The 16920-nt window shown below is 33.2% G+C and overlaps 1 protein-coding gene across 1 annotated transcript; it reads right to left on the bottom strand.

Moving 5' to 3' along the window:
• Window positions 1-459: 459 nt before the first annotated feature.
• Window positions 460-15939, bottom strand: ctr9 (CTR9 homolog, Paf1/RNA polymerase II complex component). The gene is made up of 23 exons (XM_051114478.1): window positions 15773-15939; window positions 15055-15153; window positions 14730-14969; window positions 14510-14627; window positions 13296-13385; window positions 12034-12288; window positions 11846-11955; window positions 10483-10719; window positions 10300-10389; window positions 10087-10215; window positions 9822-10005; window positions 9636-9724; window positions 7318-7503; window positions 7131-7218; window positions 6867-7015; window positions 6662-6778; window positions 4747-4892; window positions 4587-4658; window positions 3822-4104; window positions 3570-3724; window positions 1640-1736; window positions 1441-1553; window positions 460-1202 (listed from the first exon to the last, which is right to left on the bottom strand). The coding sequence occupies exons 1-23, from the start codon at window positions 15815-15817 to the stop codon at window positions 791-793; spliced, it is 3504 nt and encodes a 1167-aa protein (XP_050970435.1). The 5' UTR covers window positions 15818-15939; the 3' UTR covers window positions 460-790.
• Between the last annotated feature and the right edge of the window lie 981 nt (window positions 15940-16920).

The raw sequence follows: 16920 nt of genomic DNA, 5'->3' as shown, positions 1-16920 counted from the left end.
GTTGCAGCATGATAATGCACGGCCCCATGTTGCAAGGATCTGTACACAATTCCTGAAAGCTGAAAACATCCCAGTTCTTGCATGGCCAGCATACGCACCAGACATGTTACCCATTGAGCATGTTTGGGATGCTCTGGATCGGCATATACGACAGCGTGTTCCAGTTCCTGCCGATATCCAGCAAGTTTGCACAGACATTGAAGAGGAGTGGACCACCATTCCACAGGCCACAATCAACCTGACCATGCGAAGGAGATGTGTTGCACTGCATGAGGCAAATGGTGGTCACACCAGACACTGACTGGTTTTCGTACAACGTTCATACAGTCGTTTGTATACATAGAAAAAGTCTTAGATCTTTGAGTTCAGCTCATGAAAAATGGGGGCAAAAACAAGAGTGTTGTGTTTGTAATTTTGGTCAGTATATATTCAGAAAACATCCACGAAGTAAGTCAAAACTAGAAAAGTTTCAAAATGCTTTTTATTCAAAGGTATTTCATATTGTACACCAACTCTTAATCACAACATGTGATTGTCCTTTTAGACTATAGAGCACTGAATATTAGCTGTAATGCTCAACAAAAAGCGTCTGCCAAAGAGGTTTTGAACATTTCTTACTCAAAAGGCTGAACAGAAAACACCGTTCTCATTTCTGAAAAATAAAACAAAAAAAAACATTGTGTAAAATCTGAAAAACATTATCCAGGAAGACATAACTACATACTATGATCTGAACATTACAAGAACAAAGGCTTTTCTTTTTTCCTCAACAGACCAACGGTCAGTAAATTTAGTCACTGTCATCATCAGATCCTCTGTTGGAGGCTTCATTGTTGGACCCCTCCGGCTCAGAGTCGTTATCGGACCTCTGCGGAGAGCCTTCGTTCTCTGAGCCTCGATCTGAAGCGGCGGCTGGAGATCCAGGTGGAGATTCATCGTCAGACCCTTCGGAGCGGCTCTTTTTGCTCTCGTTGTCTGACTGCTCAGAGTCGGACTGCTGCTGTGGTCTCCTCCTTTTCACCGGGCGTTCGCTGCCAGACTCATCCTCGTCTGAGTTCCCGGAGCGTTGAGGGCTGCCTGGCTCACTGCCCGATTGATTGCGCTCCTCGTTGGAATCGCTGTCAGAAGCAATACGCTTCCTGTGCCTTTCGTTGTGGTGGTTGTCGTCGTCGTCTGAGCCAGAGCCGCTGTCCCTGGGGTTTCTGGGCATAAAACAGAATTTCAGGGATAAATAAATTCTAAATGAAACAGAAGTAGCAACAGATGTTGTTTTCTGTCTTGTGACATGTATATGTGATTGTAACGGACTCATACATGTTTTAATGAAAACATGCATGAATTAATTGCTTCCCAGCTCAATAACATGCAATTTACAAAATACATATTGTGAAATTTCAGCTCATGTTGACAGTTCAAGCAAACTCAAGTGACATCTCTCACCTGTCTTCTGCTATTTTTAGACCATCCTCATCAGAGGAAGAATCAGAAGATGAAATGATTGCCTTGGACTTGATCTTCCCTTTAAGAGACGGCGGCATGCGCTCTGGCTTGGGCTTAAAAAAAAAAAGAGAAATGCAGTTAGAACTCAATCTCAGCATACAGGTAAATCTTTCATGTTAAATGCTCAGAGCATCTGTACCTTTTCAATCTTCTTGCGGTCTCTGGGCTTGCGCTGCTTTTTAGGCCTTGAGCCTCCTTCCTCATCATCTGAACCTTCATCTTCTCTTTTAGCTGGTCTGAGGAAACAACAAGATAAACACACTGAAACTCAGCCTGACTCAGAATAAATCAGTTTTTAAATACAATCGGGTTTTCAGAAAAAAAATTATATAATTTAGAATATACAATTTACAAGTATTTTATTTATAGTTAAATAATTATAATTTATAATCATTTCATTACATGCAAAAAGAAACAAAAAGAAAGAAAAAGCAATCAGTAATGAGTTCAACACTAGCTCACATTTTGCACCTTTTATAACAAAATTAAAATAATAATACATATTTTATATATAAATAATAATTGAATATAATTATACATTTATTATATATAATGATAATATTACGTTCATATTTTAATGTATAATTTTTATATAATTTTAATAATTTAGCATTTTTTATCATTTATAATTTTAAGTGATTTTGCATCATTGCATCAAGTCGTTCGCAACCCAAAAATTTGCCTCTCCATGTTTCACCAGGGTTATTGTAAAAAATAAACAAATAAATAAATAAACACCTAAACCTATGAAAATATTTTTAATTGAAAGCTGAAATGAAATATAAATATTAGATGAGAAAACCTTTTTCAGTTAGTTGTCAAGGCAACATTTTTTTAATTTTCATTTAGTTTAAGAGGAATCATTAAAATTACTGGAAAAAAAAAATTAAACCTACAATTGAAGTCAAAAGTTTACATACACCTTGCACAATCTGCAAATTGTTAATTTCACCAACATAAGAGGGAACATACAAAATGCATGTTTTTTTTTTTTTAGTACTGACCTAAAAAAGATATTTCACATAAAAAAATGTTTACAAAATGTTTCTGTTCTTCTGAAAAATCTTTCAGGTCCCACAGATTCTTTAGTTTTTCAGCATTTTTGTGTATTTGAACTGTTCCAGCAGTGACTGTATGATTTTGAGATCCATCTTTTCACACTGAGGACAACTGAGGGACTCCTATGCAACTATTACAGAAGGTTCAAACACTCACAGATGCTTCAGAAGGAAAAACAATGCATTAAGAGCCAAGGGGTGAAAACTTTCGAACAGAATGAATGTGTACATTTTTATTATTTTGCCTACATATCATATATTTTCATTTAGTCCTGCCCTTCAGAAGTGACAGAAGATACATACATGTTTCCTAGAAGACAAAAGTTAAATTTATCCTGATCTTCAAATTCAAAAAGTTTTGACCCCCTGGCTCTTAGTGCATTGCATTTCCTTCTGGAGCATCCCTCAGTTGTCCTCAGTGTGAAAAGATGGCTCTTAAAATCATAGTCATTATTGGAAAGGGTTCAAATACACAAGAAGGCTGAAAAATTAAAGTAGTTGTGGGACCTGAAAGATTTTTCTAAAGAACAGCAGGCAGTTTAACTGTTCAGGACAAACAAGGGACTTATGAAAAAAGCCATGGATCATTCAGGTAACAACACAGTATTAAGTATCAAGTGCATGTAAACTATTGAACAGGGTCATTTTTATAAATTCAACTATTATTTTCTCTTGTGGACTATATGTAAACATCTTGAAGTGAAATATCTTCTTCTGGTCAGTACTAAATAAAAAAATAACATGCACTTTGTATGATCCCTCTTATTTTGGTAAAATAATTAACATTTGTGCAAGGTGTATGTAAACTTTTGACCTCAAATGTAAATGGTAATATAAAAAAAGAATACGATTTTTATTAGTAATTATTAAAATGACTAAAGCACAACATAAAATTATTAAAAACAGCAGCTATTCCAAAACATTACCAAAAACTATAATAGCTAATAAATAATACTAAAATAACACTGCTTTCCACCTTCATGAATTGAGAACGTTGTCATTAATGTTTACCTTTTCCTCTTTTTACGGGGTTTCTTCTCTCCGTCCTCCCCTTCATCCTCAACTTCACTGCCACTCCCAGATTTCTTCTTCTTCTTTTTCTTGATTGGCAGATCCTCATCAGAGTCGTCATTGACAAAGTCATCAAAGTCACCTCCTTTCTTGCGCTAAGTAGTAAAAAAAAAAAAAAAGTGAGCATTTTATTACATTAAAAAAAAATAATAATAAAATAAAAAAAAAAAGTGTTGAAGTGTTTGGACTGACCCGTCCACTGCTTGCTTTCTTCTTCTCCTTTGCTGCTGCTTTCATTGCCTCTGAGAAGTTGAGCAGGTTCTTGGTCTTCTCCACATATTGGGCTCTCTGCTCAAGCAGCTTCTTCTGCTCCTCGGCCTCTTTGCTCTTCCTCTCCTCCTGTTCTTTCAGCATCTGCTGCCGCAGTAGGTCTCTCTCCTGCTCCTGTTTGGCGCGGTGCTCCTTCTCCTCCTCATCTTGTTTACGAGCTCGGGCCACATGGTATTGAGCCTGGCTTAGCAAATCGGAACACTGCCTGAAAGAGAAAAATACACATTTCAAAATCATCAAATTATGTCATCATTTATTATGTCATTTAATAGCCTTTCAAAAAAAAAAAAAAAAAAGAAAAAAAGTTTACAGAAATATACACAAAATACATAAACATTTTAAAAAAAGAAAATAAATCTATATTTTGTATTTTATTAAATAAATACATTTTAAAAAAAAATGATATAGCTAACCTAAAAACTTGCGTGTAATTGATAACATTTATAAAATATATTTTAAAAAGTGTATATTTTGTGTATAAGTGTATAAATATATTAAATAAATATTAAAATACAAAATAATTTAAATATTATTAAATAAAATTATTAGATAATTTAAAAATGCATCAAATATTTTTTGATGTGGCTGCATTTTCATGGGAGCTGTCAGATCACATCTGACTGACATGCTGTAAGAGGAAACTTCAATTTCAGAACAAATATCCCATATCTGGAAAAACAAACCTACCTGGCTTCGCTTGCGGCCAGCGCTAGGTCGAATCTCATTTTGTCTCCAGCCTTACTGAGATAGCTGAAGTACCTGTGAGAACAATAACAAAGTTATGAAAGGCATACGAGAGCTTCAGACTGTGCTGCGTCACAGGCTGGAGGTCATGGAGTTCACGAACCTGTGAGCCAACTCCAGCTCTTTCACTGCACTCAATACAGCTTTCAGATTACTCTTCTCATCCTTCAGCACCAGCGTGGCCAATCTCTGCAGCACCAGCGCCACATTAAACATCAGCACTGTGTCATTGGGTGCCACGTGCCGAGCCTGAAAATCAAAGAACCGGAAATAAGAAAAAACATTAGGAAGTCAGAAACATAATGCATAATTAGGACTTCGAAGAGATTGAACTAAATACTTCTAAAGCATTTATTATTCTTAAATGGAAATTTCAATATTTAGTAATACAATGTTAAAATCAAAAGTTGCATCTGTTAATATTATTTAATGGACCTGAGCTAACATGAACTAACAATAAACAGCTGTATTTTTATTAACTAACATTAACAAAGATTAATAAATACTATACTAAATGTATTGCTCATTTTTAATTAATGCATTAACAAGCATTAACTAATATGACTTACCAATATATATTCTTTTTAAATAATGAAGCATAATTAATACATAATAAAATAAAACAAAAATATATTGGCATTATACTTAATTTTGATGAAAAATCGCTTTAAATATATGTTCAGTCCAGTATAATACATTGGGTTCCACTTTACAAGACAACTTAAGTAATATGTTAAATTAAATAAATTGTTCAATACATATACATAAATTTTAGCATAATAATATAAATTGTTTGACAATTAATAATTAAAAAAATAATAATATATAATATATAATAAACATAATACTAAATAAAACATTTACATGTTCATGGTTCACTGCAGGATTATTACAGTTAACTAAAACTGAAACAAAATTGAAAAAAATTAAGGAAACTTTTCTTGTTTTCATTCAGCTTAACTCGATACTAAAATTGTACTAAAATAACTGAAACGGACATAAAAAAAATATGTATAAAATCTATTGCAGACATATTAAAAAAAATAATAATAATAAAATAAAACAAAATTACTTAATCCTTAGCAAAAAGTCAAATGAAAATTGAATATAACAAATACTAATTCAGAATATTAATAAAAACTATAATAGTGTCTCTACTGTTATGGTCAAATGACAAAATGTTTATATATAAAATGTGTTTTATTTCAATAGTTTTTTTTTGTTTTTGTTAATGAATTTGTTTTTGTCACTGAATAAAAAATAAAAAAGGTAATTGCTCACAATTCACAATTTTTTTTTTTTTTTTTTTTAGAATTCAGATATAAACTAGCAATACTGAGAAATGAAGTCAGAATTGCATGATATAAGCTCGCAATTGTGAGTTATTAAGTTAGAACTGCAAAATAAACTCACAATTCTGACATTTTTAAAGATTTATTATTTTGGCATTCTTGTCTTTATCAGGATAGGACAGATCAGAACAGACAGGAAACGAAGTGAGAGAGAGATTGGGGTGGGATCGGGAATAGTCCTCAAGTCGGGATTTGAACTCAGGACGCCCGTAGCGCAACGGCGCTGTATGTCGGCGTGCTGCCCACAAGACTATCGGCGTTGACAATTCTGACTTTTTTTCTCAAAATTGTAAGTTCATATATTGCAATTCTGCCTATGTAACATGCAACTGCGAGTTGTTCAGTCAGAATTGTAAGATATAAACTCACAATTCTAAGAACCTATCAGTCTTTTTTCCCCTAAGAATTGGACTTTATAACTCAAAATTACGAGTTTATATCTCACAATTGTGAGAAAAAAGTCAGAACTGCAAGATACAAACTTTGATATCTCACAGTTCTGAGAAAAAGTCTGAATAGCAAGTTTGTATCATGCAATTCTGAAAAAAAAAAGTCAGAATTGTGAGATAAGAAGTTGCAATAATCTGTTTTTTAGTTTTTATTCAGTGGCATAAACAGCTTTCCGTAAGTTTGAGAAACCCTACAGTAATATTAAGATTTGCCCACCCTCAGAAGAGTCTGTTTGCACTCCTGCAGCTTGCCACATTTGAAGAGCGCTCGGGCCAGATAGAGCAGTACCTCTGTGTTCTGATATTTGTAGAATTTCTTCAAGCAGTTTTCATACTGAAGAGAGAGAAAAACAGAACTTGAGTACAGATGCAAAACAAAACCCTCCACTTCAGTGGACTTTCCCTTCAGTTCATTCTCTCACCATCTGCACAGCACTGATGTACTGCTTCTGCTCCACATAGATGTGTGCGAGATTCAGCCAGACATCACTGATCTCTGCCGTTGCCTCTCTGACCTGGGCAAAAACATCTCGTGCCTCTCGGAAATAACCCTTATGTGCCAACACAGCACCTGCGTCACACAAAAGATGCTTATGATGAAAAACACAGTTAACCACTAGTATGTTGGTTTACACTACTAGTTACAGGCCGGAATTGGAAGACTAATTAAACAGCAGATAACACACCTATGCCATTGGCAGCATACAGATTTTTGGAATCATTCCTCAGAACTTGTTTGTAGATCGCCAAAGCTCGATCCTGGTGACGCTTTTCCTGCAAAAAAAACAAAAAAAAAAACATATGTAAATAATTTAAACAGACAACTAATTCTAATAAAACATGATGATTTGTCAGCTCAATCACGTAAGGCACCTTTTCTCTGTCTCTAGTGGGTTGATGCAGCGTCTGTAGCCATACATTGCCCAGCGCCAGCATAGAGTAGGTGTCGTTCTGAGTGGAGGGCTGTTTAAGGATGCGTTCAAACTTCTTCTGCCCAGGACCCCACTCTTGCTTTGCCAAGTGAAGGTTACCAATCAGAGACCAGGCGTCAGGGTGGTCCTGCAAAATACATTTTTTTTTAATACAGATCTGAAGAAATGACCAAAAACCTAAAAAAAAAAAAAAAAAAAAAAAAGTCTAGATGCATTAGCCAAAATAATCAAAATAGGTAAAAGTTCACAAAAAAAAAAGGTCCACAAATTATAGGATGAGAAAAGAAAAAAAACAAAACAAAGTGGAAGATAAAAACTACAGCTTTACTGCAGCATTAGAATAGTCTAGTTTAGGAAATTAAAACCATTAAAAAGAAAGTTACTTGAAATAAAATAAACTTAAACTGAAATACACCATTACATACAACATTTCTCATTTTGGTTTAACTTTATTTACAAAAATAAACAAATAAAATTAATTAAAAATGATATTATAAATAAACATTACTAATAAACATTTAACCAATTAAAATGAAAATGGAAAATACAGAAACAAATTAAAAAAACTATTAATAAAAACAGTAATACTAAAATCAGTGTTGGGAAAAGTTACTTTTAAAAGTCATGCATTACAATTTTGCGTTACTCCCTGAAAAAAGTAACTAATTACATGACTTAGTTATTTTTTATGGAAAGTAATGTGTAACGTTACCTTCGCGTTACTTTAAATCTGGGCAGGACTTGCTTCTTTGTTTTTAATATAAAACAACTATAATGTAAAAGCCCTTTTACACCAAAAGTGAAATGAATTCACCTCAGGCTGAAAGAAAAGTACATTTATGCAGGAGATCACTCTTCAGCTATATATATATATATAAATATAAAATAAAGCACAAATGTTAATTTATCTAAAGTCATTTATGCTTATTAGTATGTTTAAATTGCATCGAAGGTCAGCAGCAAAGACACTGGTTAATAAAATGGGATTAAATACATAAAGGATATTTGTTTAATTTAACATATTTAATTATTGCAGGGTTGCGTCATATTTTGAGTTTGCATGTTCACATTTAGTCTAGAATACAGTAACATCATGTTTACTCCCAATTTCCTGACAGGAGACTTGTCAATCAATAAATGGGGAAAAAAGTAACTGAAAGTTACTTATTTGAAAAAATAACTAATAATAATAAGATATTTTCTTAGAAATTCAAAAGTAATGCGTAACTTTACTAGTTACTTGAAAAAAAGTAATATTATTACATAACTTGCATTACTTGTAATGCGTTACCCCCAACACTGACTAAAATAGCACTGCTTTACTGAGGAATGGCAAATGTTTAGGTCATGACCTTCTTTAGGGCCTAATTACAATATCAGGTGCAAGGAGTCACCTTAGAACAAAGATTACATGGTTGCATACATCACATGATTACAAAAAAATAAATAAAACATGATAAAATTAGATACATCATAAATAATTATGATTAAACTTTAAGCAAAATAAAACAACTGCTAGTGAATGAAAATTAATCTAATCAACTGAGAATTATACTAGTTTATTCGTCTCAACAAACTAAAACCATCTGGAATCATGACAGCATTAATAAACTAATTTGATCTTTGGTCATGTGACATGCGCAACCACGTGATCTTTGTTTTAAGGTCACTCTTGCACATTGTATTGCAATTAGGCACTGAATATCATCACATTGCGACCAAAATGTTTGCCGTTTCTCAGTAAAGTTTTGCTTTATATCTCACATAGCTTTTTGTTGTCTTTTTTTACCCTTACAGTGTGCAGGGGTTTTTTTTGTTGCAACTTTTTGCCTGTTTGGATTAATACAGAACTAGAGAATAAGAATGATGACCCTGGACCTTAAAAAGCACAGGTATATTTGTAGCAATAGCCAAAAATACATGGTATGGGTCAAAATTATCGATTTTTCTATTATGCCAAAAATTATTAGGATATTAAGTAAAGACAATGTCCCATAAAGATATTTTGTAAATTTCCTATCATAAATATATCAGAACTTGATTTTGATTAGTAATGCGCATTGCTAAGAACTTCATTTAGACAACTTTGAACGCGATTTTCTCTGTATTTTTATTGTTTTTGCACCCTCAGATTCCAGATTTTCAAATAGTCATTTAAAAAAGAAAAAAAATGACCCTTATGACTGGTTTATACACTTATGACCCTGTGGTCCGGGGTTACATATGTTGGTCATATTTATAAAGATAAGAACATCCTACCTGATTGATCTGAAGAGCTTCTTTAAACCAGTCGGAAGCTTCGTAGAAATTTCCTTTGTCACGTGCCATCGCTCCAAGACGCAAGTAACCTGTTACAGATTCAAAAAAAGTCAAACAAATTCACAATTTTCTGAAGAAAAAAAAAAAAAAAAAAAGACACAAAACGAATACTGTGATGATGCATACAGTCCACATAGTTGGGATGCTCTCTCAAGATGTTCTTGTAGAGTTTCTCAGCCTCGTGGAACTCGCACATGGCTTCATACAGTCTGGCCAGGTTATAGGAGGTTGTGACGGAGATGGCGTTGTAGTAATGCTCATCATGCTCGCCCTCAGCTTTTGCTCTCTCCAAAGAAGCCAGGAAATATTTCTACAAAACAATTCAGTTGTGTTGATAATCAACAGTAGAGCCACAACAGCCGTTCAACCAAAGCTAAAAATCCCTCTTTACCTTGGCCTCGCCAAGGTTTCCCAATCTGAAATGTAAAGCTCCCAAATTATTGAGGATCTCAGGGGGAACATCAGCTTGGACCTTCTCCTGGAGGATACGAGTGGCGGTGCCATAAGCTGAAAGAGCACCCTGTAGAAAAGATGGGTGATTCAAAGTTTGAGAGAGGTGTATGTTGCATCCAAACACAAGTATACGTAGGAATAACACTGTTACCTGAATGTCTGTTTGTTCCAAAATTTGGGCGAGCTCAATCCAGGCTTCCACATCATCGGAATATTGTACTGTGACTTTTTTCAGATGTTCCTATGAGTCAAAAAATAGCAGCCTTACAGTACAATCTCTGAGAAAAACATTTTTGTAATGAAGCTTTTGATAATTTTTATAATAATGTCATACTTTAGCAATGTCTCTCTTCTCCTGGTCATCTGATGTGGCATAGAGTGATCCAAGGATCTTCATGGTTTCATAATTGTTGGGATAAGCTTTCAGGACCTTTTCAAAGCACTGCGCAGCATTCTCCTTGTCTCTACGATATACATACATCTGGCCCAGGCCGAAGAAGGGCAGTACAAAAGTAGACGAAGCAAACTGAGTGGCCTGATAGTAGTACTGGAAGGCCTGGTCATAGTCCTCCTAAAAGCAAAAATGTGAGCAAGTTTATTAGCATTGGTGTTGCACACTGCAGGAAATTTAAGCTGAATGACAGACTGAAATATTGGCCAGGTCGAGTAATTTTTGGCCTCTGTCCGCATGATCCGTCTTCAACAATTTTTCAGTAAATATTAGACTAAATACATTTGTGACCCAGGACCACAAAACCAGTCATAGGGGTCCGTTTTTCTGAAACTGAGATTTATACATCATCTGAAAGCTGAATAAATAAGCTTTCCATTGATGTATGGTTTGTTAGTATAGGCCAAGATACAAGATATTGAGAATCTCGCCTTTAAAGTTGTCTAAATGAAGCTCCTAGCAATGCATATTACTAATCAACAATTAAGTTCTGACATATTTACGGTAGGAAATTTACTAAATATTTTCATGGAACATGATTTTTATGTAATTTCCTAATGATTTTTGACATAAAAGAAAAATCAATCATTTTGACCCATACAGTGTATTGTTGGCTATTGCTACAAACATACCTGTGCTAATTATGACTGGTTTTGTGGTCCAGGGTCACATTTGAAAAACTTGTGTAACTCTTATATGCTAACATAAAAAAAAAGTAAAAAATGTAATATACAGATGTTTTGATTATCCCTTTAAGGTCAGTATTGTGACTGTTAACTAAAACTAAAATTATTAAAAACAGCTTTCAGTATAATTGACAAAGCTGAAATAAAATACAGATAAATATTAGATAAAAAACCTACAAAACTTAAATGAAAATGAGAAACGTTGCCTTTCAACCTACTGTAATAAAGTTTAGGTACTAAAATTAGTGAAAAAAAATTATTTACAATTTATTTAACTCATAAAATAAAAAATAAAATAAAGAATAAATAAATAAAATAAATGTAATAAACTTACTGAAACTTAAAACAAACCATATATTAATAAATGCTGATCAGAAATAAATCAAGTTAAAATATGAATAAATACTACAAAATACTAAAAACAATACTAAAATGGCATTGTTTAGGGTTGAATATGCTATTATCCCTGGCTAATTACCTATGTTATTTAATCAATTACATGTTATATACGAAATATACTGATTGATAACTATTTGAAATGAAAGAAGTCACTTTCGTACCTGGACGTGGAAGGAACGAGCTAACTGATAGCAGCTCTCTGCTTGCATAGCCTCCACCTCTGTGTTGTGAAAAGCATGAAGAGCCAGATGCTGCACTTTGCTGTAGTCCTGAAAAACACAAAGCACATATAAAATACAAGATCTCCACTTCAAAACTGCAGATCGCAAGAGAGATCTAGCTTTACCTTTTTTGAAGAAGAAATGATTGGCGAGGTGATTGAGCACCATAGGGTTGCTGGGGTCAATGGTGTAGGCTCTGGAAAGCAGCTGCACACCGTTCTTGATGGAGTCGGCCTCTTTGTTGTTGAGCTCCAGAACAGCCAAACCCACCAAAGCTCCCACACATTTGGAGTTGAGCTCAAGAGCTCTGCCAAATGCTAAGCGAGCTTTCTCCAGTTTGTTTAACTTGACAAAGCAGTGGCCCATTCCTAGTCTCACCTCAGCTGCAATGAGACAATTTACGCAAAAATTAGCTCTGCGAGACTAGACCAGTCAAGGATAACCTGACAACCAGCAGTTTGAAACACAGACCAAAAAAAAACATACAAGATTACAGTGGCTACTATTATAGAGCCTTATGATTTCTGTGATGCAAAAAATGCAGACAGAATCACAGAACCCAGTCATAAAAATAGAATTTACAGCATAATGTGGAATTTTCACAGAATGTAGCGAATTTTGGATGAATGCAAAGTAGGACTGTACCGTTAATCAAACTGCAATATACTCAAGTATGCATGATACTCGTGTTTTTTTGTCAGCATCTGCCGTCACGAACACATAAATTTAATCTTCAGAGCCACACTCTTTTTTTTTATTTCAATAGTAAACCTCTGTTTTTGTGCTAAAACAAAATAATTTTTAATCTTTTTTTTTTTTTTTACCATCAATTATTACAAAAAGGCATACATTTTAAAAGAGACAACACAACATTTCTGAAAAAATAAAACATTTTATATTAATTATTAAATTAATGAAAATAAAGTGTTAACTTTATTTTGATAGCCATCTTTAGACATTCTACTGACTGTAAGTGACCATTGGTGCAAATATGTCAACAACTTCTACTAACCCTAACCTAACATTCTACTAATACTCTAATGAGAGTTAGTTGACATGTAGCGTGGTGACAAGGTGGTCTATCCAAAATGTAAATAAACTGTAAAAATTGTAAAGTTGTATGAATTTTATTGATTTAACATGCATTTTGATTGTTCAAATTAAACAATTAAAATGAAGTACAGAGAAATTATACCAGAACAAAAATAAAACAGATTTCATAGGGCCCTAAATATATATTATAATATATATAGTATTAAGGTTTCTTTATCTTTCAGTTGATGTATATTTTGTCAAGATTTAATTCGAAAACACTGATCTGTTATGACTAGGAAGTGGTGAGGTTTTAAGGAAAAGATGGTAGTATTTTCAACACATCTGGCAGACTCACCTGGACAGCCAGGATTAGTGCGAAGAGCTTTTTTGTAGTAGGCTAGAGCTCCTCTGTAGTCCTTTTTGTTGAAGGAGATACACGCCTTACCTATTGAGGACAAAAACAAAGTCAAATAATCATTCATATGAAGATACCATCTATTAATAGCAAAAACTTGGCATAAACGTGAGCAATATGATGATTACGTCAATGATTACGATGTACTCTGAAATCTGATCTTGTAATACGTGCAAGAGTGACATCTTTTCATTCTAAACAAGCCACACTCACATTTGTGTCATTAAATCAACTCATATAATATGAAGTTTAATTATTACATTACGCCATGTGCAATTTGTGGTCTTCTATCCCCAAAATTAAGAGGCAATTTAAGAACTCATAAAATTATAATTACAACTTTTGTTATTACTTCTGTTTACATTTAATAAAATTTATGACCTTAAAGATTTTTTTAAGTATTCAAAGGAACCCTGTACAGGGTTAAGACCATGTAAAGAAACTTTAGAGTAAACTGAATAGAACAAAATACATCAATAAGTTCCATAAACGTAAATCTCTTGTATTAACAATGCTTCACTGTGAGCAACCACAAATTCCAATTTTGAATTCATTTACAAAAAAAAAAAAAAAAAAAAATCTTATGGTTTGAAATTTTGAATTTGTAAGTAACTTTTATTGTACCTTCCATCACAAAAATCAAAAAAAGTGATGCTCTTCCTCACTATTTTCATCTTGTTTTCCAATACAAATGTAAAAAGATTCTTAAATCAAGGTACATTTACTTAAGACGCAAAATGACAAAAATATAAAAAGTCTTGTTTAATGAGAAACTGATCAAACTGATGTAAGTTTATATTAAAACAAGAACAAAAATGGGCTCAACTTGGTTCAAAGGCAAGAAAGTAATCATACCTCACTGACAGATATTTGTGTTCTAAACCCACTTAATTTTGTGAGTTTTCTCAGAAAAAAATGTAATATGTTCAATTAGCATCTTAAGTATGTGTACCTTGATTTGACATTTAAATATTTGCATTGGGAAAAAATGTAATTTAACACTCTCATTTAAGACCTTTTTGGCCTTTATTTGTGGAAGAGTGAATAAAAAGTTTTTAAGACCTGCAGAAACCCTGCTGTATTAGGAAATATAGAATGAATTCTGATTTCAAGTTGACTTTAGAAATAAGTGTATAATCATGTGACACATTTACCCAGGAGTGCAGGGATGTTGTTTGTTGACTGGTTAAGCACAAACTGAAACTGAGCATCTGCCTGATCCATCTTATCTCCTTCCAAGAGACAAAAGCAAGCTCTTCCCAGCAGATGGTTCTGTGAAAACGAGAAGTAACATATGGCTAAAAATGTAACAAATAATTAAATTAAAAAATGCAACGATAACAGATAACTACGAATAGTGTAACCTTCATTTACCTGATCATACATGATAATCTTGTCTGCCATGGTGTACAGAAGAGTGGACTGGTTGATGAGGTCCTTCTTTGCATCTTTATTCTTCTCTTTTCGAGCCTGCTGGACATAATAAGCTGCTAGTGTGTCCAAACAGGTCATCTGGTCCTTCTCATGATCTCTGTAATCGAGGTTTCCATCAATGCGTGCCGCCTCCAGCAACTTGACAAAATCTTCTGTCTTGCCTTGTTTGTAGTACTCCAACTGAAAAGAAATAGACATGAGATTTTTGCACACCATAGTCCTAATAATGTCACGATAACGCCACAATAACAAGCTTGTCACTTACAGCCAGTGCAATCCATATGTGCAGCTGTGTGTGTTCCTGTTTGAGGATACTGATGACTTCATCTCCCTCTGGAAGCTGGTCAAAGTCAAGCTCAATAACCTAAGGAAGAAACAACCAATTAATAACCACCAACGAGGACAAGAACACAAAAATATGATAAAATTCCACCATGCCCCTGAGATTATAAGACATTTATTTTAGGAATATCGCTGTCATATATTATTCACAAAGACATAATTAATTCAATTTTTGGAAATTCTGGACTAAACAAGGTCTAAAAGTAAACTTACGTAATATGAACTACAGTACTGTTAAATGCGTAGTGCTTTACGTAATTGTCTTCTTCTTCTATATACTCCTGACATGTTTAGCTAGACCCTTGTTTCTACAATTTGCTTAGTTTTCAATAAATGGCATTCGGTAAATAAATATAATATAGACAGGAACTGCAATAGAAAAGGCTTAAAAGATGCTTGGACGAATTATCTTCCATCAAGTGAAACACGTTAAGAGTTTTTCCCTGTATAATTTATGACTGAGTAAGTTAGCCTAAGACTCACGGGGGAATTTCTGTCATTCGCTGTTGTTAGTTTATTAATTTAATTTATGTAAACTTATCAAACGCGCGTGAATGATAGCATGTTAGCAGATGATAGCTAATCATAGAGCTGTAATCAAATTATATTCAGCACCGCAAAGAGATCAAGCAAGTCCAAACCTCATCTGTGTCCCGCAGAGGGATTTCAATGGATCCCCGAGACATGGTTGCGACTCAAGCCAAAAACCCAATATCGCAGTTTTTGGTTTGTACTTGTCCGCATCCAATGGTGATCAGCAGCCCCACACACTCACCAACTGAACCTGAACAACAAAATACACTACACTTCCGGGTTAGCGGCCAAGCGCTTCAAATTAAAAGTCCTCGAAGTTGTACACTTTGGATTTTTCGAAACAAAAATATATCGCTAATTCTTGTTCAGCATTTTAATGACCACATTTTGATGTCACTAAATGATCATGTGACGTAACAAAATGATTAAAAATATTTACTTGTTTTATTTTTTTGCTATGTATTCTCATTTTCTACATGTGGTCTGTGTTCAATGTTTTTCTGTACTGTATCTTAGAAATGACTACTGTCACGTTTATTCGCTGTAATATGAATGGCATGTAAATAAAACAAATAAAAATAATTTAAAAATACAAATATTAATTAAAGTATTTAGCTTAAGGTACAATAAAAGCATATTTACATCTATATTTATAATATTTTGTTAAAATTAATAAATAGTAATATAAATAACATAATTACTATTCCTGTTACTACTATAATCATATTGTTTAAACAGATAAATAATACTTAATAATAATAAGTACTGTAATTGTATGTAATAATTTTATTTTTTACTGTGACTTATAATTTATAATTCCATATTTATATTATTGTTGATGTTGTTGTTGTAATGATACATAAAAACAACATAACAGCATAATACTACTACTAATACTACTACTACTAATATAATAATAATACATGGATATGACAGTAATATGTGTAAAATGGTAATATAATATAAAAAATATATATTTATCTAAATTATAATATAATACTAAATAGACAAATAATATTAAAATAATATTATTAAAATTAATAATAATAGTACTAATAAATATAAAATGAAAGTAGTATAATCATATCAAACTTTATTTTACATAATATCATTAACAATAATAAAATATTTTCAACATAAAAGACTAACAAAAATACTCTGAAGGTTGGATATGTTTGCTGAAATTGACAAGGGCAATTAGTGGGTGGTGCTAATAGTGATGAGTGCTGGCCTTGAATTATTTGATATGGAAAAC

This window comes from Labeo rohita, chromosome 7 (assembly GCF_022985175.1).
Source record: "Labeo rohita strain BAU-BD-2019 chromosome 7, IGBB_LRoh.1.0, whole genome shotgun sequence".
Classification (NCBI taxonomy): domain Eukaryota; kingdom Metazoa; phylum Chordata; class Actinopteri; order Cypriniformes; family Cyprinidae; genus Labeo; species Labeo rohita.
Note: the sequence above shows the minus strand (reverse complement) of the source record. Positions and strands in the feature narration are given on the sequence as shown.